Here is a 22,673-nt window from a genome sequence, read left to right as displayed (position 1 = left end):
CTTTCTGGGCTGCTTGGATATCTTATACAATTCATTTGGGAAGGGATCAGTTTATTATAGGACAATGTCCTCGCTCTTATTTTGAAAGTGAGCTGCTGCTAAACAGCTAACTCCACTGTGCCCTGTCCCATGTTTCTACACCACTGTCCACTAGAATAAGGACTACTGTCACCACTGTAGCTGGTGACAGTAGTCCTTATTCCTCTGTTTGCAGGGAGCCACTATAACCAGAACCTGCAGCAGGTGGAGAAGGTGGAGGTGGTTTCTGTGTTTTTACCCTGAGCCCTGAGCAGGACGTGGACCATGACATGGTGGAGTTTGACACCGTCCATCAGTCTATGGGTGGCTCTGCTGTAGCTTTTATAGATTATTGGAGGGTTGTTTAGTTTTCCTTTTAGAAAAATTGAGGTTAGATTGGGGCGCATTTTGTGTGATGTAATAAATGGTTATCAGAGTACTGTCCTCCACCTCTTTTTATTCAGTGCAGCGCTCCTCCTCCTGCATCGCTCCTCGCACTGTTTGCTCTGTTAAGTAAACACCTGCTTATGTTCTGTAGGTCATTTGTCAGCCTTTAAATCAAATGACTGTTAAGGCATTTCTTTCCTGGGCTTCAAGTATTCTCAATGGCTTGGCCCTATCGCAGTGCAACATTTAAGGAGCTGCCTTAAAGCCATCTGGATTGAGCTACATTACATGTGGGAAGCCACAGTCTCCTCAGCACTTCCATCTGTCTGTAACTTACTAATGCAGTGTGTTAGGCACAGATGGAAGAGCTGATGGCTTGTGTAGTATTAACTAAAGCCCTTACAGTTGCAGTAACCCTGCAGGCAGTTTGGTAACGTTAGATTTAGCAAACACCACAAATCTTATCATCCTGCTGATGAAAGGAGATTCACATGAACCAGTTAGCTACTGCTCCACTCTGCTCTACTCCACCAGTCTATTTTTAGGTTTGTGCAAGAGAGAGAGGGTTTACAGACAAAAATAAATTGTTACTTAAAGATTCAAGACAAACTTATACAGTCATAAACTGGAAGCTTTTGCCTTCAACTGCAGTTGAAAATTATAGCCTACGTGGCAAAATATGGCACACTGATGTAAATGCATCATGTGAATTAATGTGCAGTCTCCTTTTTATAATACAATGAACAAACATTATCATAAATTTTCCCGACATACTGTGTGCATGTGTCGTTTAGCTTAACCCTAACCCTGCCTGGAAAGCCGAGACTGAAACCTGAAAAGTTGGAAAATTTAATGTTTGTACGTCTTATTTTAAATAGGACGATGCACATTAACACGAACGCTTGATTCCATCATGTAAATGTGTCGTATTCAGCCAAACACTCATTTTTTCTGCAGTAACGAGCAGGTTGATGGCAGAAGTCTCCAGTGTACGGCTTTAGATTTTGATCTGTAAGTCGCAGTTATGTCAGCAGTTCATTCTGCCCAGCACATAAGTTACTGAAAACATGATTTTAACTAATTGGAGCAATCTCACTGCAGCCCAGGGCTGAATATTTAGTGTGAAATAAGGGCTGTGTTGTCTCCTCACTGCTGGCGCTTCTCATGGTCTTTTCTCATGTTCTTCTATTACAAACTAAATTATTGCTTTACCAGTAATGCGTCAGTTTAATGAGCTGCAGATGGACTCTGTGCTTCTTTCCAGATGGTGGCAGTGGGCTTTTGTCTTTTTAAGTACTGAGGTAGAAGTTGATCCAGATTTTTTTAAGTAACAGCTTATTTTTCCACTTTGAAACTATATTTTTTCAAACCTCGTGCGACTTAGAAAGTGACAAAAACTTGCTGTGAAAACCCACAAACCCCCCAAACATGTGAAAGAATCAACACAAGCATTTTCAGCGTGTCTGAGGGGGTAGTTGTTTCTTAAACAAGGTGCTAGCTTTGTGTTGGGCCTTCAGTCTTGTTGACATGGAAAATCCCCCTCAGTCTCAGCCTTCCTCCACGTGAAGTCGTTTTGCCATTGTGACTCAGATTTTCCTCTTTCTTGCCGACTTCCATAAACACACTTGTCACTTTTCAGGTTTTCCAGCTCCCTACAGCAGTCGTAGTCTCGCTGCTTCTTTTCTGCTGATCTCAGCATTGTGCATTTTTTGTGTTTTATCCCCTCAGTCTGGGAGAACAGAGAGGCGGCGAGAGAATGAAGAGTTCCTGAGATGCTCGACCGACTTGTTCATGATTTTCTAAGGCCTCCAGAAGCTGAAGACGGGGTGTCAGTGACAGGTGAGCGGAGACTTTTGTATGTAGTACTGCTAAAATTTTGTGGTGGTTTCCACCTACTCATAATAGGTTTTCTGTAATGGCCATTTCCTGTTTGAGCCGTTGTGAGTTGGCTTCAGTGGGCCCCACATGTTGCACCGTGCATCCTGCTGGTGTGGACGCTAACACATGCCTGCTGCGTGTGAGCCTGCAGCAGATCTTAATCATGGATAGGGTATTGCTGTGATTCCTGAGCTGGAGGCGTAACCCTAATCTCTTTGGCACATTATACAGTAAATCAGAGTGTGGTTAAGTCAGGTCCCTGCCAGCTCAATGCAGCCCATTTGTCTGGATTTATGACTGGACTCACTCAGTAGGGCTACTTATTTTAATCTACAAATGTCCCCTTCTCTCCCTTCTCTCCTCATACTGATGAAGCACCCTACTGCTAAATTTTCTCTGCAGTTTTATTTGGGAGGTGTTCATGAATTGCTTTGTGCCATGGTGGATTATTTTGGAGGTAAGTGGTCCAAAGGGCTGGCTGGTCGAGGCCGGTTTTAGCTGCAGCGTCCAATGGGAGTGCGTCCCCGTGCCGAGGCAGCGCGGACACTGATGGATGGCCTAGCTTTCTGTCGGTTTCTGGTCCCAGACGGGAGCCGTTGTTATGAAAATCTAGAAGGAAGCAGGATGACGGACTGCAGAGAGATGGCAGTATGTGATGAATGACCACCTGATGGGCATCTACTGTAGATGTAGATAAACTGGAGTTGTGGGCTCTAGGGAGCCATTTTCAATGTTCACCAGAAATGGTCTTACTCCTGGCACTCCTGAACATTTTGAGAGTGACTGCAGGATAATAAACTTTATACGACTGAGGAAGAAAAACTGGAGACCACAGACAGATGTACCCAATATTTCTGTGAAGCCGCACTGGAATTATTTGTTTTACTGGAATTTCCCTCTAATTTCCTTCATGGTTTTAGCTCAGCCATCCTGCAGATAGAGAAGTCACAGAAATATTACTTTCCTGCTGCTTCAGCCTGTAAATCAGTTCCCTCAAATAGGGGCTGAGTCATGTTAGCCATGCCATGCCAGTAAAGTGTTAGTGTTAATGGTGGCATTCACGGGAGTGATTTGCAGCCTGCGTCTTTATTCCAGCAGCGGTGGCCTCGAGGCGGCTGATTGATGGTGTTTGTTCTCGGATCGCAGACTCCAGCTGAGAGAAGGCTCTGTTGCTTTGGCTGCAGCCTGATGAGACCTCACTCGTGGCACATTCAGTGTTCTCAAGACCTCCCATTGAGACTTAATCAAGAATGACCTTGAACTCCTTCCCCAGCTTCACGTCTCATTGCTTGAAGGACAAACCTTGTGCCTACTACTGTGACCCAGTTCTGTGAGCAGGGAAGGAGAGTTGAAAAGGAAGAGGGACAGATCAGTGTTTGTATGTGTGTAAGGCGGCGGTGGCAGGGCATAGCCTACTTCTCGTACCCTACTTTACCCCCTCTTTCTATCTGGGAGCAGCTGAACTACGCTCACTACACCATCTCTTCCTGTTTCCTTTCCTTTTTTTCATTTATTTTGGCCAGATGGTGGCTTACAGGTCAAGGCAAAGGCTGAACGCTGCCAAAGCCACAGCGGAATAAACTTTAGGATGTTATATCCTCGATTAAACAACAATTACTGTTTGATAATCCTGAGTTGAAATTCAGCATTAAACTTACATTTTTTTCCCCAGCTTATACCCACCCAGCACTAACTAGCAGACACACGCAGAGACTGACAGGGTTAGCGTTCAGGTTGTATTAAGACTGTATATGAACCAAGCAGGGTAGAGAGGGCGTCTATTTCAACATCCACTCTGCTTTTAAAATTGGGCTTCAAACTTACATTTTTGATAAAGTTTACAGTTGAGGCTTGGTCAGGTGACCCCGGACTTCTCTTTGGTTGTGCTGATATAGGCTCAGGCTGCTGGAGGACTTCCCATCATGCACAGTCATCCTCACCTTTCCACTTCCCTCTTTCCACCCCTGCTGCACGTCTCTAACTTCTCTCCTGTAGTTTGTGTTTTGTCTTGTTTGTTGTTCATGGTCTCTCTGGGCTCTCTTCTCTTTCCCCTCGCCCCCAGTTGGTTGCACTAGATTGGCTGCCTCTCCCTGAGCCTGGTGAGAGGTCCCTTCCTGTTCAAAGGGAGTTCTTCCCACTGCTGCCAGATGCTTTCTCATAGTGGATTTTTTTTTCTTTTGGATTGTTGGAGTTTTCTCAGTTTAAAGTACCTTGAGGTGACTATTGCTGTAAATTGGTGCTATGTAAATGAAATTAATTGAATTAAATTGAAAGTTCAATTGCTGCTAACAAGTTAGCCCAAATGTTTTCCCTACCGGATAGCTTTATGGCCAGGTTGCCAGTGTGGAGGCAGATGGTTTCATTTGTCATGTAGGCAGCACGGTGGCTCGGTGGTTAGAACTGTTGTCTTACAGCGAGACGGTCCTGGGTTTGAACGTTCTCTGGTGCTCGTGCAGGTTTTCTCAGGGAGCTCTGGTTTCTCCCACCATTGGAAAAACATGATGTTAATGTTGTTTGTCTGGACTCGGCCTGGCAGTGTATCTTATAAATGAGATTATATAATCAAAAATTTTAAGGGGGCAGCACTTTTTGAATGGTTAGTTTCTGTGTGGGTTATTTTAATGAAAAATTGAAAATGCTTTTAGGCCAGTTTTGGCAGCATTAATTTGGGCAAAAGAGATTCTTAATCTCATGAGTTTCCTGGTTCATTAAAGGTGAATAATGATCCACTGTAAGGTGTATTCCAGCTGGGACCAGTGTTCCTCCTCCTGCTCTGACCTGCTGTAACCTGAAGTACCACCAGAACCTGTAAGTTTGACGTGCTGACACGTGAGTGGTTCTGCATTTATTTTGGTCTTCAAAGCATGCACACTAGATTTCTGCACCAGTTAAACCAGCTGAAATCTAAACAATGGTTATTTATAGAGACTTTCTTCAGTTCTGTAGAAATTCCAGCAACAGTTCCTTTCCCAAGTGGTTGCTGCAAATATGCAGCAGTTTGCAAACACATTCACTATTACAAAATAAGGTAATTATATACACGTTATCATGTTGTGTCCTACCCCCAAGTAGCTAAAAATGATGATAAAATAATGCAGGTATAAACTATATGTGCAATATATGTATATGAAATATATGGTGCTACGTATGCAGCACCATATATTCCCACCTGTACCATGTTGTCTTTAAATACATGTTAGGATGTTTTGCCTGCATGTATTTTGTGTGCATGTCATACATCCAGATTTCAAAATCCTCTCTTGGATTTTTCCTTTAAGGTAAATCAGTTCTAATCGTTCTGTGGTAGCTTCTTTAATTAATCATTCGTACCCTAATTACCTGTTTTAATCCTTTTTGAGGTTTAATTAATCAAGCTACTTTTTTAATACCAGGTTTACCTTCATTTGTATTTCCATAAAAAGTATTTTATGCACTGTAAGACTCAGTTTGGACATATAAAAATGCCATCCATTCATCCATCCATCCATCCATCCATCCATCCATCATCCATCCATCCATCCATCCATCATCCATCCATACATCCATCCATCATCCATCCATCCATCATCCATCCATCCATCCATCCATCCATCCATCCATCCATCATCCATCCATCACAAGGGGGCTTGGACCAAAAAAAAAATCCAAAGCTGGACCTTTGCAGAGTGAGGTGATGTCCTCCTGTGGTGCTACTTTTTTTTTTTCTTCCTTTCTATTTAAAATTATGGGGAGAGCAGAATGATCTTTAACTGATAGCTCGCCTTCCCCTGGCCCCTCCTTGCTTCCTCTTCTTTTTACTGCCTGACAATGGCAGCAGAGGACCTTGCAGAGTATAGTTTTAGTCAAAGGAAATGGCAGAGGAGTTGTGCTCGGAGAGAGGAGGTGTATATGTCAGAGAGGGGCTGGGTAGTGCTGAGAGGAGGAGGAGGAGGAGGAGGATGAGGTGGGGATGCATGAAAGAGAGTGAAAAGCAGAGGAAGGGGAGGGGACTGTGCTCTCTTTCACATTGGTGGCATTTGCCTTGAGAATGAGCTGTTTCTTTTTTTGGAGGAGGGGGGGGGGGGTTAGAGAAGTTCTTTTTCCTTTTTCCCCCCTCTCAGGAGGGTTGGTCAGACACAGAGAAACAGGAACAGGGTGAGAAACGAGGGAGCTGGAGGCTGAATGATCAGAAGGAGCCAGTCAGACATCAGAGCAGCTATGCAGAGAACTAACCGGGGTAAGAAACTCTGAGGGGGAAAGCGCTGGAGAAAAGGGAAGCTACCTTTAATTACCTTGGCAGTGAAAGAGACGGAGAGTGTTTGAGAGCTGGTTCACTGAAGGTGAATGAAAATTATACAGGATTATTTCACTTTAATGCAAAGAGAGAAAATTTCAGATTGTGCATAGAAATTTAAACAGTTGGTTGATTAATCATTTAGTTTGTTAGCGTTCAGTTATGTAGCAGCTGTTTTGTAATCAGTATCTCATTTAGATTTTTAGCATCAGTTTAAGTAGTAAACATGTTTAGGTTTCAGACTCCCAGTCAGTCTATAGAAGCAAACTGAAGTCTGAAAGAAATTGTTACAGTATTTTTTTAGTAAGAGTAACGTTTCAGAATATACAGTTAAGTGATCGAGAAAATAGGCAGCAAAAAAGTGACAAACTGCAGTTACATTGATCAGTCTGCTGTAGCTACTCATTAGTGCAAATTAAAACAAGTGATTTTGTGTGTGTGTGGGGGGGGTGTATTATGTTGTGGGAGTTCATCTGTTTACACAGGCCTTTGTGATGTCATTCAATAAATATTACAGTGAACACGTGTTTTAAGGGCTTGTAAGTAAAAGTTAGAGTAACGTCTAAGCGTAGTGTCCTGTGAAGTGTGTGTGTGTGTGTGTGTGTGTGTGTGTGTGTGTGAGTGAGTGAGAGTGTGCACTTGCATGGAAGCCTCTGCCTGCTTTCAGTGCTGTATAATCATCAGAAGTGCATTAATATAAGTGCCTGGTTGTTCACTGCTAGTCTGTAGGAGCCATGCAGTGTTGTAGTAGCATTGCTGTGCGCTGTCAGCAGGGGGCAGTGTGAAATATGCAGGATGACCAGTAAAGTGTGTGTTTGTTGGTGCTTTATTAGACCAGATCAAGAGGAGCCGTTCTAGTAATGCCATTTTACAGCAACTAATTCAGCACAAGATCATCCTCACTGAACAAGAGGGAATGGAGCTAACTGGCTGAAATAATCATGTACGTCTGATTCTAGATATAATTTGCAGTTCCAGTATCGATGATGTGTCTGAATTCATTGAGGGTTTTTTCCTTTTTTTCGGTGGGAGGCTTCCACCTTGATGACCTCAGAATCTCATCACGGCTTTTTGCAATGATGGGGTCCTGTTGGCTTCATCAGGTGGTGGCCTCCAGCTCATACACCATCGAGGCTGCGTCTGCAGTGATGCCAGTCAATCTACATCCCCACTCTCACCTCTGGTCATAAGCTTTGGGTAGTGACTGACAGAATGAGATCGCAGATACAAGCGGCAGAAATGAGCTTCCTCCAAAGGGTGGCTGGCCTCTCCCTTAGTGAGAGGATAAGGAGTGCATCCATTCGGGAGGAGCTGCTGGTGGTTCGGGCATCTGAATAGGATGCTTCCTGGGCGCCTCTTGGGGGAGGTGTTCTAGGCATGTCCAAGTAGGAGGAGGCCCCAGAGCAGACCCAGGACATGCTGGAGAGATTATATCTCTTGGCTGGTCTGGGAATGCTCCGGATGAGCTGGAGGAGGTGGCTGGGGAGAGGGAGGTCTGGGCTTTTCTGCTTAGGCTGCTGCCCCAGTGACCCAGCCCCGGATAAGCAGAAGAAGATGGAAGGATTTTTTTTTTCCCATAAAAGGCTTGCATTCTGCTAATAAAAGCTGATTAGTTGTTCATGGATTAGCAACAGGACACAATTGCTTGATGCCACCATCTACAAATATACCTAGATATTAGAAATGGAGTTAAACCCTAACAGAAACTTGCATGTGTGTAAAAGAGGCAGCTGGTTGTGGTCACTGACAGTTGACAGCTACAGGAGGCTGCTGCTAAAAACATAAAGAAAAAGACAGATGTCATAAAGGACTATAATAGTGCTGTGAGGTCCAGAAAAATCTAAACCTGCACAAAATTTAAATATGGAAACATAATTAAAATTTTGTGGCCCCTTCTATTTAAAAAAAATCAAAAGCCATTGTTAGTATGTTTGTTTTTTATCCATCCATTCTCTTCCCCTTATCCTTTGCAGGGTTGCGGGGGGGCTGGAGCCTATCCCAGCTGTCATAGGGCGAGAGGCAGGGTACACCTGTACAGGTCGCCAGCCACACTCACACCTGTGAGCAATTTAGACTAACCAGTAAACCTAACCCCACTAACTGCATGTGATCGGACTGTGGGAGGAAACCGGAGTACCCGGGCCGAGGTGGAGTCGAACCCTTCTAGCGTTGAGGCAGCAGTGCTCACCACCATGTCACTACTTAATAATTGATCCCTTATTTTAGTAAAAACACCAAACAATATTATATTTTGCTTTTCTCTGTTCTATACAAGTGTAAATCATATCTTCTGGATTTGGACTGTTGTTGAGATAAACACACTTTTTATTATCAAACCTGTCCCTATTTTGACAATTTATAAACAGTTATTCATCATGTAAACAATTAATAGTCACTGCAGAAAAAGGGCTAAATTATGTTTTTGTGCTTTGAAGGCCATCCATTGTTTTAATGGACTTGAGTGTCATTTAGTGATCAACTATTAAACGGCTTACTGAATGATTCAGAAGGTCTTTTTGTGGTCAAATGTTTATCACAGTTATATGTGGTACATATCCATAGAAACAATGATGGATATGTACTAAAGGTTTTTTTCTTTTTATTTAGTTATTGTGTACAGGGGGTGCAACATCTGTTGTGTTTACTTGAGTTGTGTGAAGAGGTTGCAGCCTTTGGGAGCACTGCATTTTGGTACGGTGACTGTGGTGTTTGTTGGGGCTCTGAGACGTCGGCCTGTGGAAAGGTAGGCTGTCTGCAAACCAAAATAGCTTTGTCACACTTTTCCCTGAGAGTTTCCAGTAAGAGGGCAAGAATAAGGAGATGGGGGGGGGGGGGATTCAGAATTTGTGTTGAGGGGAGATGGAGAGTGGAGGAGGGGATCTCCAGACTCCTTTATACAGACGCCTCCTGCTGAAAACTGAAGCGCTCTCTTCTTTCTGTTCACATCCTTCTCTGAGTCTTAGGTGGTGCTGCTAACAGAGGTTCAGATGAGGGCTGGAATAACACAGCACTTCACCTGGTGTGGGGGATATTTTTAGCCTGACCTCCGCGGCTGTGGTTGTGTGTTTATGGTGTGGCACTACCAAAGAAAGATGTAGAGCAGGCTCTTTCAGTTTGTCTCAAAGCAGGTTTGTGTGTCGTTGCAGTGAAGGGCATGGCTAATAAACTGCTATACTGTAAGTTTATAAATGGCCTTTATAAAAAGGCTTTTATACTGTTTGCGTCTCTAATTGCCAATCTCAGATGCAGCCAGTGAATGCCACTGAAATTTATCTACACTTTACTGCTGCACGTGTAATAAATATGCAGCCATGATTGGAGCAAGTCGGGTGTTTCAGAGCAGACTGCAGACTTTCACATTTTATATGCTGTGAGGTCTGGTGATCCTGCAGACTGAAACCTCAGCAAGATTTTTTGAATGTATTGACTTCTCTTTATTGATTTGTCATCTCTGTTTCACCACAGAAATTAAGATGTGAGACTCTAAGAATTGCTTCTAGTCTATTAGAGGCAGATTCAAAGTTGTTAAATAATGGGGTTTTAATGATGTCCTCTCTCAATAAATCTCACCTGTCATATCTTGATGTTAGTAGGCTGTAATTATGTCTAACTTGCACATTAAACTATTGCAATAGTTAGCATTCTGCCAGTGTAGACAGTCCATATATTCCTGCAGTCTGTTCTGAAGTCTTCTTGTGTTTCACTGTTGTTCCAAATTTCTTAGTGCCACATCCAACATAATGCAGCTCAGCTTCAGTCTTGATGGCAGAGCAGTGCAGACACTCAAGTATAAATGCAGAACAATGGTGTAGCACGGCGTAGGCTCTATGGGGATTCGACTCAGCACTATAAATTAAGCTTAATGTAGATCACCTGGGCCTTCCAGCCTATAAAAGCTGATGGGCCAGCTTTCATAGGCACCTACACCCTCTGCTTATGCACTTTACTCTGTTTGCATGTTCACATTGAGGCTCCACCACATTGAGTGCTTTTGCAAAACAACTAGCCTTAAGTGGAAATGGGTTGTAACGTTTTTCAGCATCTAGTCTGCACCAAAGCAGGCCTACTAACTGCACTCCATGACGGGCAGCACCTGTTTTATGTCCAGTATGGAGTGAACTCTGCACCCTTACATACATCAGCTCTGTTATTATTCAGAGGGACTGTATTATTTATTTATAATAATAATTATAAGAACAAAAAATGTGCGGGCTGCCGAGGCATCTTGGTGGCCACCCAAGTATATTTGGCAACTCATTTGGATTTTCCATCATTCTGACACCATCCCCAAATTTTAATTCCCTTGCTCTTATTTTGAAAGTATGGTCTCTCCTAATCAGCCAACTGCTTAAAGTTGCTGATTGGAAGTTCCTGTTTCCCTCATAGAAGGCTCACGGCACCCGACGCTCCCCATTGTATTGGGTCATACTGACCACAGACCGGGATCAACCCTCTGTTGTGTTTGCACCTTTAACACCTTTACTAGAGTTTTTATAAAAACATGCAACTCCCATTCGCTGAACCAAATTCTCAGCACTAAGTCAGTTTATTGAATCGGTCACTCCCCGGAGAGTTTACAGAGCTTTTTTTTAACCTTCTTGCAAAACTCTAAACACATTCTCACTCACTAAAACACATTTTTGCTCAGTAATTCACTTGTAAAGCTTAATGCCAGCCTTAGTGGCAGCAGAAGTTGCACACAGCTACAGCACAGGTGTCATTTATTAAACACAACAGCTCAAAATTGTTCACACTTTTAACTAAAATATCCCAGCTGAGAGCAGGACACAGCCGGCAAGGGTGAGTTGAAGATTGATACCTGCAGTGGATGAAAACGGTCTCAGAGGAAGACGAGGAAGGTCAAGATCGGTAATTTCAGCTGAAATCTGAGCCGCTGGGATTTACTCAGAAGTGGCCACTTTTGCTTTGTACTTAGCCAACATAATATTTACTCAACATTTACAGTTCAGTGTTTGAAGAGAAAGTGACCTCCTCCAAAGGTAAATTATAGCATGAGACATAATAGTGAGCTGGACCCCTTCAGAACTCCCTTTATTCTTCATGGCACAGATTTAACAAGGTGCTGGAAATGTTCCTTGGACTTTGGTTCATATTGACACGATGGCGTCACAGTTGCTGCAGAACCATGATGTGACTCTGCTGGTCCTCCACGTCCCTGAGGTGCTCTGCTGTATTGACATCCGGTGACTAAGGAGGTTATTTGAATGCCGTGAACTTATTGTCATATTGAAGAAACCAGTTCGAGATGATGTGAGCTGTGACATGGTGTGTTATCCAGCCGTCCCACGTTGGGTACACTGTGGTCATAAAGGGGGTAGCCTCAGGAGTTAACTAGCCACAGCACAGCATTGTAGTCAAAAGTGCATACTTTTTTTATGTTTTGGCTTTTATTTTGTAGGATTTTGATCCACATAGTTTTGTGCTGAATTATTACATTTTGAAAAGTGCAGCAATTGCAAATTCTCTCCATGCTGCTTCTCTTGTGCTCCATCTATACAAGTAATCCTATAAAACTGTCAGCACTGAAAGCTGGAGGATCAAATCCTGATGCCTCTGTGTGACAGCAGATTTCCCAAGACTGCTGCAATGAAAAAGGCCTGATGTAGGAGAAATATTACTCTACATCTCATCTTGCAAACTATGGCTTTTGAATGATGAGACATCAGAAAATAGGTGGCTGCAGACCTGACATGCCCCCACACTGACCACCGGCCATGTTTAGTCTCCTCCTCAGCTGGAGTGCCACACATTCCTGCTGCTGGAGGAGTGTCGGGCTGACTGAGGGGCATTAAACCTTCAAAGACTTTCCTAGACAAAAACAGTCTGCTCACATTCACAATCAGCTGACACGGCCGACACTCTGGGGGTGGTTTTAATATTACTTGCATGCCATGCAGTGTGTGTGTATGAAGTGTAGTAGATGGATTGGTTCTCAGCTATTTCAATAATAGATTTGTGACTTATATTTTTCAGAGTAGACGAATGCTGAAGCAGTTTAAAATGAACATGAATGCATCCAGAAACAGAAATGCCAGAGTTTCTGCAGCTAGCTGCGCCCAAGTCAGCCGTCCGCTCCACCTTTACAATGTTGATTATTATTTTTGACAAAAGTTACTCCCACTGAATTTGCTAATGTATCATATTATCTTGCTATTCCAATTAACAGTTTTCACATGTCAGAAAATGGCTCTGTGGTCTTGTGATTATTTTACTAGTAATGACTGTTTTAGTACATTTTTATTAGGAGAGTAATTTCTAAGTGTTGCCTCGCACATAAAAGAATAATTCCCAGATTCTTTCACATAGATAAGAATTCAGTGTTTTAATTTAATGCTGGTCTCAGATCAGCGCTCGGTATCAGCACATATCTAAAGTTGAGGTATCGATATCAGAATTGGGGAAAAAGATGGAGCAGCGCATCCCTGCCGGTGAAAACAAGATGAGAGGGCACGATGATGATGATGATGATGATGATGGTATTTTGAGGGATTAATCTGGCAAATTACACCATTTTTCACATTTTATTGATAAAAGACTTGGGCATGTAATAGTATAAAAGTATCTGACTCATTAAGCTACTATGAAAATGGCTAATTTCAGCCAACCACAGAATATTTTTACACTGTGTTATATTAAGTACATTATCTCCATCCACTGCTCAGCTGTTGCAAACCCTTCCATTACCATTAGCTGTTATTGTCCATTTATCTTCCATTAGGGAAGTGGGAGCATGTGGAAGATTGTCGAAGCTATAGGAGGACTGGAGGCTTTAAGATGCTAAGAAGGGGTCCTGGCCTTCCTGTCAGCCCTGTGACACCCCCCCCTCCCCTTTTCTTCCCTCTTTCCCCTTCTAATGTTTGAGGCCCCCGTCACTCTGACAACAAAAGGGAAACCAGGACCGCAGGAACATGACGGGGGCTTTAAAAACACTCTTGAGACCCCATGTGCTTTGCCTAGAAGAGTGCCTGCATAGTTTCAGTCATCTTGAGGGATTAGAGCTGCGAGGGCAACAAATGGAGTCTCAGTGATCAGGAATAAAGACCTCTGGAAAGCAAATGTAAAGAGAAGACTGTCTGAGCGAACACGTCTTGCCTAGTTTTTGCATAAACATTAGAACTGATATTGCAAAGAAGTACAAAAGATTTGGGCTTTATGTATAAACAGTTTGCAGTTAGGAGGTAAAACGTGTGAGCGTGCAGGTATGTTAACCTGTGGCAGTTTAACATCCTTGTGTACTTTTACATAAAAGTGAAGTGTATGTAACACTTTCAGTCGGCCAAAGACTGGACAAAAGATGGATGCTACTAAAAACTGGCACCGGCACATTTTTAGCAACATCACGGCCAACAGGGAGCAGCTCGAATAATTACGAAACAAAGACTGTATAGAAGTCTGAGAAAAGCACTGTGACCTCAGTGAACACGTTCCTTGTGATATGGCTTCAGTCAGTAGTCTCATGTTTTATTTAATACAACATGATGTTCACTTTGTAAATCAGGATCCTATCTACAGAAAAATAAATCATAAGGCGGGGTATGCTTTAGGGTGTCGCTGCCTTGTGATGACTGCATGATAAATGTAAAGGCTGCAGCAGCACTGTTCCTCTGCAGGATCGCTGTCAGTCTTCATTATCATCTCATACAACAAAGGTTTATTACACCACAAAACATGGGGAGCTTTTTAAGTTAAAGATTCTCATTATTTATTATTAAGATAAACGGGACAAAATCTACTTGTGAGCAAGTAGATAACAGAAGACCTCCTAATAATGGCTGATGATAACACCCACACAAATGCATATCAGGTCATTTCCTGTCAGAAGAGTGTGCACTGACAAAAGTCTTTAATTAAAGGGGTCCCAGTGTGATTTATTCTGCCTTCTACAGATGAATGAATGGATAAATGTATCCTTTATGTAAACTGCATTATGATCAACAAGTAAATAAGGGTAGCAAGATTAATTTGTGTGTGTAATTTGACAAGAATATATGTTATGATTCTGGACCTTTAATATCCGGTCCAGGAAAGCACAGTTTAAAATGCCCAGTATATGATAAATAAGGATTTTTATGAACTGTGAATGCTAGAAATGAGCATAGCGTGTCCCCGTTAAAGTTTTCACAGCAAAATAAAAAAGTTTAAAATTCACTTGTGATGCAGCCAGGTGAGCTCACCAACTGGTGCTTTTTAAATCAGCCTGGAGGAATTTTCTCATTGACATAAGCTGCAGACTTGGCTGGAGATAATCTTCTGGGGTTTCTTTAATCTGTGCTAAGAAAAGCAATTTTAAGTATAAGGATTTTTTTTAATGGCTGTTAGTCAGTCTGTCTCATTCCCTGCTATTCACACAGGATTATTTGTAATAAATATCGTCATGGACTAATTAGTTTTCCTCAGTGCATAGAGAAATCACATGGGAATAATCCTCCAGGCTCTGCTCAATGGGACCGTTAAGTCTGCCCGCACAGCGCCACATGTTGCTCCTGCTGCCATTCATTTAGTTTTCCTTCGTGCTGACACTGATTGAAGTGTGCAGTCTGAATTTTTAAAGGCACACTGACACACATTAAACTTCATTTTAAACTCCATTAACTGACCAACCAAAGATGATCAATGAACAGATCCCACTCTCCCATAAGCTAATGGATTTTTGACTTTCTAATAATAGTGCAGGAATGTAGCAGCACAACCAATACTTCTGTCGTTAAAGCCGTACCACCTCTGAAAGTTTGCTATGTAAGAATACATTAACCAATATTGGAGTGAAATACTCTCTAATTCCTTTTCTATTTCCAGTATTTACTTAACACACTAACATACTATAGCACCAGATTTGTCCTAGTCACTTAATAATGAGCCTAAGGAGGGATCATCCAGATTTCAAGGGGTGCTGATTAGCATGTGGTAGTCACAGCTGAACCGTAGTAAAAGCCTTGAGAAACTTGTGAACTTGGCAGGTAGGAAAATGATTTAGCACGTCTCGGTTTGTTTTAGAAATAAGTCTGCATGCCTACCATCAATCCATGATCTTAACACTGTCAGCATTAAAAGTCTAAAGGTTGGCTGAGGGGGTCACAGTTCGTTTTTGAGGATTGTTGGGGTCGGGAGCAGCCGCCTATCCCAGCTGCCATCGGGCACACCCTGGACGGGACACTGGTCTTAACGCGGGGCTAACGCAAAGAGACAGACAACTGTTCGTGTTCAGCTTCTCACAGACCATGCACAAAAACATTAACATTAAAATGACATATTCTGATTGGTTAGGGTCTCAGAGCTCATTTCATAAGAAAAAAAGAGGCCTTGTAATAGATTTAGCAGCTATCTGGTTTCCATGAGCACTCCCTGGGCAGGTACACACAGTAATTGATCATTTATAAAATACACACAAATATTGGCGATACAAGTTGATTCATCTGATCAAATTACAAAGAAGAGCAAAAAACTTAGAGATAAATGTGCACACTTTAGACCAATGCACAGAAAAAGCTGTTTACTAAAAACCTGTAACCATAAACTGGGCTTGAGGGCTGACCGGGGATTAGAAAACAGGCGGGGAACGAGACCTGGGTGCATGTAATCAAGGCAGGGACGGACGAGGAGGAAGCAAAAAAACGAATATCACAACAACACACAGAAACAAATGGACACTGGGAAGGCTGGAATAATAAAACCAAAACAATATCACAAAAATCCCCAAACCGGTAAATCATTACAAAACCTCTCGACCAGCTGATTACCGATAAAAACGTGAGTGACGCAGTGAGAGCTGCATTCCTGTCATACTGTAATTGACTGAAACTTAAGAAGCAGGCACTCCCACAGGTTGGATATCCTGAGAATCTATGACTCACCGTGATGATGTGTTTAGTGTACAACAGGCACTGTTGTTTGGTTTTTGTGCAAATGACCTCATCATCAGGCGTCCTGCTGTCCATTGTTCTCCGCCCTCAGCTGCTGGGCTGTTGATATCATAGTCTGCTGTTCCTGCTGATATAATGTCAACATTTACCAGCAGTCCTGGAAAGGAGTGAAAAAGTAAGTTTATGGCCTCCTTTTTTTTTTCTCCTATATATTATTTCTGCTCATGAGCAACTTCAAGCACCCACTGCTAAAGTACTGCAAGTTCAACCTGTCTCCTCTTCTCAGTGTTTGGCCTTCTGTGGTATTATCCACAGTTATGAACTTTTTAGTTGTTCCTAAGGCTGATGAGATGTGTGGAGACAGTAGCCTTTGTTGCTGTCAGGGAGAATGCCAGCATGTTACAAGGATTTTACATCTCAAATGGAGAGAGACCCCTTTCTTGTGCTGCCCCATGCCTCGCAAGCCTCATGCCTCAAGCCCTGTTTGTGCTGCTTGGACGGATATAATGAATGGCCTGTCCTGGCTGTCTGTGTGTGGCCCACCATGGTCTTGCGGGATATTTGTATCCTTCAGTCTACTGTATATCATCTCTGTGTTGTGTCTGTCATAGGCGCTGTGAGAAAAAATTCCTTGAAAGAAACCCTGTGGGGAGATTTGAAAGCTGCAATCGCTTCTCGTTAGTTCCTCAAAGAAAAACATGCCATTACAGCTCATTCCTTTAGTTACTGGATAAGATCAGTACGTATGACAGCAACAGGTCTTGGCGTAAGCTATATGAAAACAGTGTTAACAAAGCCTTTGATAGGAAAACGCTGTAATATCGAGTTCTGCTGCTTTGTATTCAGAGACTCAGACTGATTCGTCTTTAAGGACTTAGGATTTGACTCGAACCTGTCATTAAGGGCTCGAGACGTGCTTTTACAAGACTTAGCGTAAGACCTTTTTCCTCATTTCCTGTTCAGGTTGTGACAGTTTGAGTTTCAAGTAAGATTAAATTACTTTAGAGTGGAACATTAAAATTTTAGACATTCGAGAAAAAATGATTCATAACCATCTCAAAGATTATTCTTCATGTTCGGCTGCTTTCAGCACTGCTGGTATTTGTTTAGACTCTTTTGCTCCAGTTGATCTTTCAGAGTTAACTTCAATAGTTACTTCCTCCAAACCATCAACATGTTTGTTAGATCCCATTCCTACTAGACTGTTCAAAGAAGTCTTTCCAATTATTGATGCTTCAATCTTAAAAATGATCAATCAGTCTTTATTAGTTGGCTATGTACCACAGACCTTCAAGGTGGCTGTAATTAAACCTCTACTTAAAAAGCCATCACTGACCCAGCTGTCTTAGCTAATTATAGGCCAATCTCCAACCTTCCTTTTCTCTCAAAGATTCTTGAAAGAGTAGTTGTAAAACAGCTAACTGATCATCTGCAGAGGAACGGTTTATTTGAAGAGATTCAGTCAGGTTTCAGAATTCATCACAGTACAGAAACAGCATTAGTAAAGGTTACAAATGATCTTCTTACAGCCTCTGACAGTGGACTCATCTCTGTTCTTGTCCTGTTGGACCTCAGTGCAGCTTTTGATACTGTTGACCATAACATTTTATTACAGAGATTAGAGCTTGCTATAGGTATTAAAGGTACTGCACTGCAGTGGTTTGAATCATATTTATCTCATAGACTCCAATTTGTTCATGTAAATGGGGAGTCTTCTTCACACACTAAGGTTAATTATGGAGTTCCACAGGGTTCTGTGCTAGGACCAATTCTATTTACATTATACATGCTTCCCTTAGGCAGTATTATTAGAAAGCACTGCATCAATTTTCATTGTTATGCAGATGATACTCAGCTTTACCTATCAATGAAGCCAGATGACACACATCAATTAGTTAAACTGCAGGAATGTCTTAAAGACATTAAGGCCTGGATGACCTCTAATTTCCTGCTTCTAAATTCAGATAAAACTGAAATTCTTGTTCTCGGCCCCACAAATCTTAGAAACATGGTGTCAAACCAGATACTTACTCTGGATGGCATTACTTTGGCCTCCAGTAACACTGTGAGAAATCTTGGAGTCATTTTTGACCAGGATATGTCCTTCAATGCACATATTAAACAAATATGTAGGACCGCTTTTTTGCATTTGCGCAATATTTCTAAAATTAGAAACATCCTTTCTCAGAGTGATGCTGAAAAGCTCATTCATGCATTTATTACTTCTAGGCTGGATTATTGTAATTCATTATTATCAGGCTGTCCTAAAAGCTCCCTGAAAAGCCTTCAGCTGATCCAAAATGCTGCAGCTAGAGTACTGACAGGGACTAGAAAGAGAGAGCAGATTTCTCCCATATTGGCTTCTCTTCATTGGCTCCCTGTTAAATCTAGAATAGAATTTAAAATTCTTCTCCTCACATACAAGGTCTTGAATAATCAGGCCCCATCTTATCTCAAAGACCTCATAGTACCATATCACCCCAACAGAGCACTTCGCTCTCAGACTGCTGGCTTACTTGTGGTTCCTCGGATACTTAAGAGTAGAATGGGAGGCAGAGCCTTCAGCTTTCAGGCGCCTCTTCTGTGGAACCAGCTTCCAGCTTGGATTCGGGAGACAGACACCCTCTCTATTTTTAAGATTAGGCTTAAAACTTTCCTTTATGATAAAGCTTATAGTTAGGGCTGGATCAGGTGACCCTGAACCATCCCTTAGTTATGCTGCTATAGGCCTAGTCTGCTGGGGGGTTCACATAATGCACTGTTTCTTCTCATTCACCTTATTTACTTTGTTTATACTCCACTCTGCATTTAATCATTAATTGATATTACCGTATTTTTCGGACTATAAGCCGCTACTTTTTTCCCACGTTTTGAACCATGCGGCTTATAGCCCGGTGCGGCGTTTCTGTGGATTTTTCTTTAACCACCAGGGGGCTCTTTAGCAGGATATGAATCATGGGACGTCAAAGTTGGAAATCAAAGAAGAAAGCGCCAACAAGTGCTAGCAGCAGGCACAAAAGAGATTTTTTTCAAACTCCCTCATCATGGAAACCACAAAAAGAACTTCCTATGATGCCACTTTTAAGTTGAGGGCTATCGACCTGGCACTACAGGAGGGAAATAGAGCCGCTGCACGTAAGCTCGGCGTGAACGAATCAATGGTGAATTGACTTGTTATAACTCAAATTTGGGGTTGTCTGTCCCCCTCTGCTGAGTGCCGAGTAATTGTGGAAAACCGAGAGCGGCGGAGATACCAGCGGCTTATAGCCCGGTGCGGCTTATATATGTACGTTTCCAGTTTTTTCCAAAAAATTTGTAGGTGCGGCTTATAGTATGGTGCGCTCTATAGTCCGGAAAATACGGTAATCTCTGGCTCTCTTCCACAGCATGTCTTTCTCTCCCCTCAGCCCAACCGGTCGCGGCAGATGACTGCCCCTCCCTGAGCCTGGTTCTGCTGGAGGTTTCTTCCTGTTAAAAGGGAGTTTTTCCTTTCCACTGTCGCCAAGTGCTTGCTCATAGGGGGTCGTTTTGACTGTTGGGTTTTCTCTGTATTATTGTAGGGTCTTTACCCACAATATAAAGCGCCTTGAGGCGACAGTTTGTTGTGATTTGGCGCTATATAAATAAAATTGAATTGAATTGAATTGAATTGAACATCTAGCTGCAGCGTGCTCATCTGCTGGCTCAGCCTGCTGACCTTGAGACCCTCAGTTTGAAAAACCTCTTTGGGATTATGTCCAAACTTCCATTTCAACACCATAAGCTACGTTTGAGAATGTGGAAAAACAAAACAGCATATCATAAAAATGTTCAAAAGGAGCCTGGTATCAAAATATGGTTAAAAAGAAGAACAGACATCGATCCTACATGGTGGAAGTTTACCCAGAATGCACTTTTTGATCACTTTTTTTGTTTTGAGGCACCTTTAAATTTTGTTGTGCAACTTGTTTGTACAATGATGATTAAAACTTCTGTTGTACGTCATAAAGATGAAATGGATGCAGTTCTGAAGTTGGAAACAGTCAGATTTTGGCTTTAGACTGTGATAGTTGGAGTGGGTGTTGCAGTTTTTAAATGGAGTTTACATTTGATTATCAGCTGTTAAAATTTCATGTGGACTTATAAAGTGATGAGTGCAAAAATAAGGTGAATTAAGAAGTACAAAATTTATGTACTTCAAGTGCCTGTAGCTCATAAAAAATTCATAGTATGAAGGTTGAATTTATTTATTGTATTTTTAATAGAATGACCCATGAAGGCCTTCAGGGGTTTTTATAAGACTTGTGTCAAAATGTTACTTATTTAATAGTGTTTTCATGGTGCAACAAACAGAATGCAAGTTAATTTTTTATAAATCTATTTGTCGTTGGCTTGTTTTTGGCCTAACACCTGTCTCTATCTTAGTGTGGATGAAACTGTATTTTTCTGTTCTTGTGCTTTTGGGGGAAGAGTGGAGCAGGATGTAGACCGATGAACTGAACTAGCATCTCCGGTGATGTGGACACTGTGGAGCTCTTTATGAAGAGTTAACTGAGTTTGAAGGTTGATTTCCTGGTAAATCTACCCCCCCTCTATTGTTGCAAGCTGTGGGGTAGGGACTGAAAGAGAGAGAGGATGCATGTGGCTGAAATGACCTTCCTCTGAAAGGGTGACTGCGATCGTAGGGCGAGGAGTTTAGGAGGGGTGCAGAGCAGATGATACTTTGCATTGGAAGAAGCCAGTTTGAGTGGTTTGGGCATCTGACTAAAATGCCTCCTAGTGAGGTTTTTTGGGCAGGTCTCACTGGGAGGTGACACAGTGGATAGATTACACCTCTCACCTGAATTCTACTTGGAAAAGGTGGAGGCGGTGGCGGCTAGGGAGGGGCAGATCTGGACTCGTTATCAAAGTGGACTTGTGCATTTTTATTCTTGGACTCTATTAGAATGTCTTTGTTTTATTCACAGTTCAAAATAATTATTTTTCTTACACCGAGCCCCTCACATCATCGACTGTCTAAAATAAGCTGTTTTAGCTTCTGCCTCCCTAAGACTACGCTCCCTTTAAGCCTAGTTTCCTGATTGGCTGTCCCTTGTAAACAGAAGGCTTCAGCAGCAGGTGGGTGGGGCCTCTGTGCCTGAGATGACCAAATGAAGGATTTCTTCCCTGTGTAACATCATGCAGAGCTGCCTCCTTTGTGACAGTGCCCATGACAGAAAATAAGAAACATATCAATCTGTCCCTGAAAGGATGGCTGGATGGATAGATGGCTGGATGGATGGATGTCTTCAATGACACGATACTGGATGTGGACTCAAATGACTTCTTAACATCTGATCAAAATAAAAAATGGAGTTGGAGACAGCTGCTGAACATATTTTTAACACTGTCACTCTTGTTGTTTTCCCAGCACGAGTGACCTCTCTGAGCTGCCACCATGGCCCTGGTTCAGCCTCTACCCGTATCCACTGAGCCCCACACCCCAGGCCTCAGTGGAGGAGCTCGCAGACGACATCCCTCCGCCCCTTCACCCCCCATCAATGTGCCACCTGCCACTCTGGATCCTATGGGTTCTGTTGGTAGCCTCATCACCACCCACACCAGCTCCTACCAGGACCACCGCCCCGGTGTTGAGCTAGGAGCCAGAATCCGACGGCCCACACCAGGAGCTTCCTGCCTGGGCTCCGAGTCACCACAACAGGATCTGTTACTGCAGAGCATCCCGCCAGTCAAGAAACAGAGCTCCACAACGTCCAGCAGAGGGCTGGAGAAGGAGACAGGGAATGGGAACTACACCTATCTGAATGAGGACTACATCGGTGACTGGAATGACAACCATGTGACACCTGGCAGCCCAGGAAGTGAAGTGGACGAGATTAGAGAAGGATTAAATGGAAATATGGGGGGGCCTCCTCCAAAACTGATCCCAGTGTCAGGAAAACTTGAGAAGGTGAGTGCGTGAAGATGTAATATTTTATGATTTTAAATTGAAATTAAGGTAAGTGCTTATTGACAGTGTTTCCCACACTGGTCAGATATGGTAGTATTACTTACCCCTTGGAGTATTTTGGACTACTGCAAAGGTTCTTGGGTTTTTTTTTTAATGTCAATTTAATAAACATCAGCCTTGTGAAATTAAACAGAAATGTAATTATGATAAACCACTTCTTATAGTCAGTAAAATCATTAGATGCTGTAATAAAAGAGTTTGGTCCCTGAGCTGCCACCAGCAGTGACCGTCAGTGAAGCACAGACTA

At 42.5% G+C, this 22,673-nt stretch overlaps 1 protein-coding gene across 7 annotated transcripts in view; it reads left to right on the top strand.

The window, feature by feature from the left end:
* The window catches only part of LOC115798361 (leucine zipper putative tumor suppressor 2 homolog), a 50,028-nt gene that overhangs the window by 19,573 nt on the left and 7,782 nt on the right, over positions 1-22,673 (top strand). For 4 of the 7 annotated variants that reach the window (XM_030755195.1, XM_030755193.1, XM_030755194.1 and 1 more), the window contains exons 2-3: positions 2,134-2,244; positions 21,827-22,366. In XM_030755195.1, coding sequence (XP_030611055.1) covers positions 21,854-22,366 — 513 coding nt within the window. In that variant the 5' untranslated portion in view covers positions 2,134-2,244; positions 21,827-21,853. Of the gene's footprint in view, positions 1-2,133; positions 2,245-4,956; positions 5,092-6,407; positions 6,500-16,540; positions 16,613-21,826; positions 22,367-22,673 lie in introns of those variants that run through there. The other 3 variants (XM_030755191.1, XM_030755190.1, XM_030755192.1) reach the window with 3 other exon arrangements.

Source organism: Archocentrus centrarchus, chromosome 19, assembly GCF_007364275.1.
Source record: "Archocentrus centrarchus isolate MPI-CPG fArcCen1 chromosome 19, fArcCen1, whole genome shotgun sequence".
Taxonomy (NCBI): Eukaryota; Metazoa; Chordata; class Actinopteri; order Cichliformes; family Cichlidae; genus Archocentrus; species Archocentrus centrarchus.
This window is presented reverse-complemented; position numbering and strand designations above follow the sequence as displayed.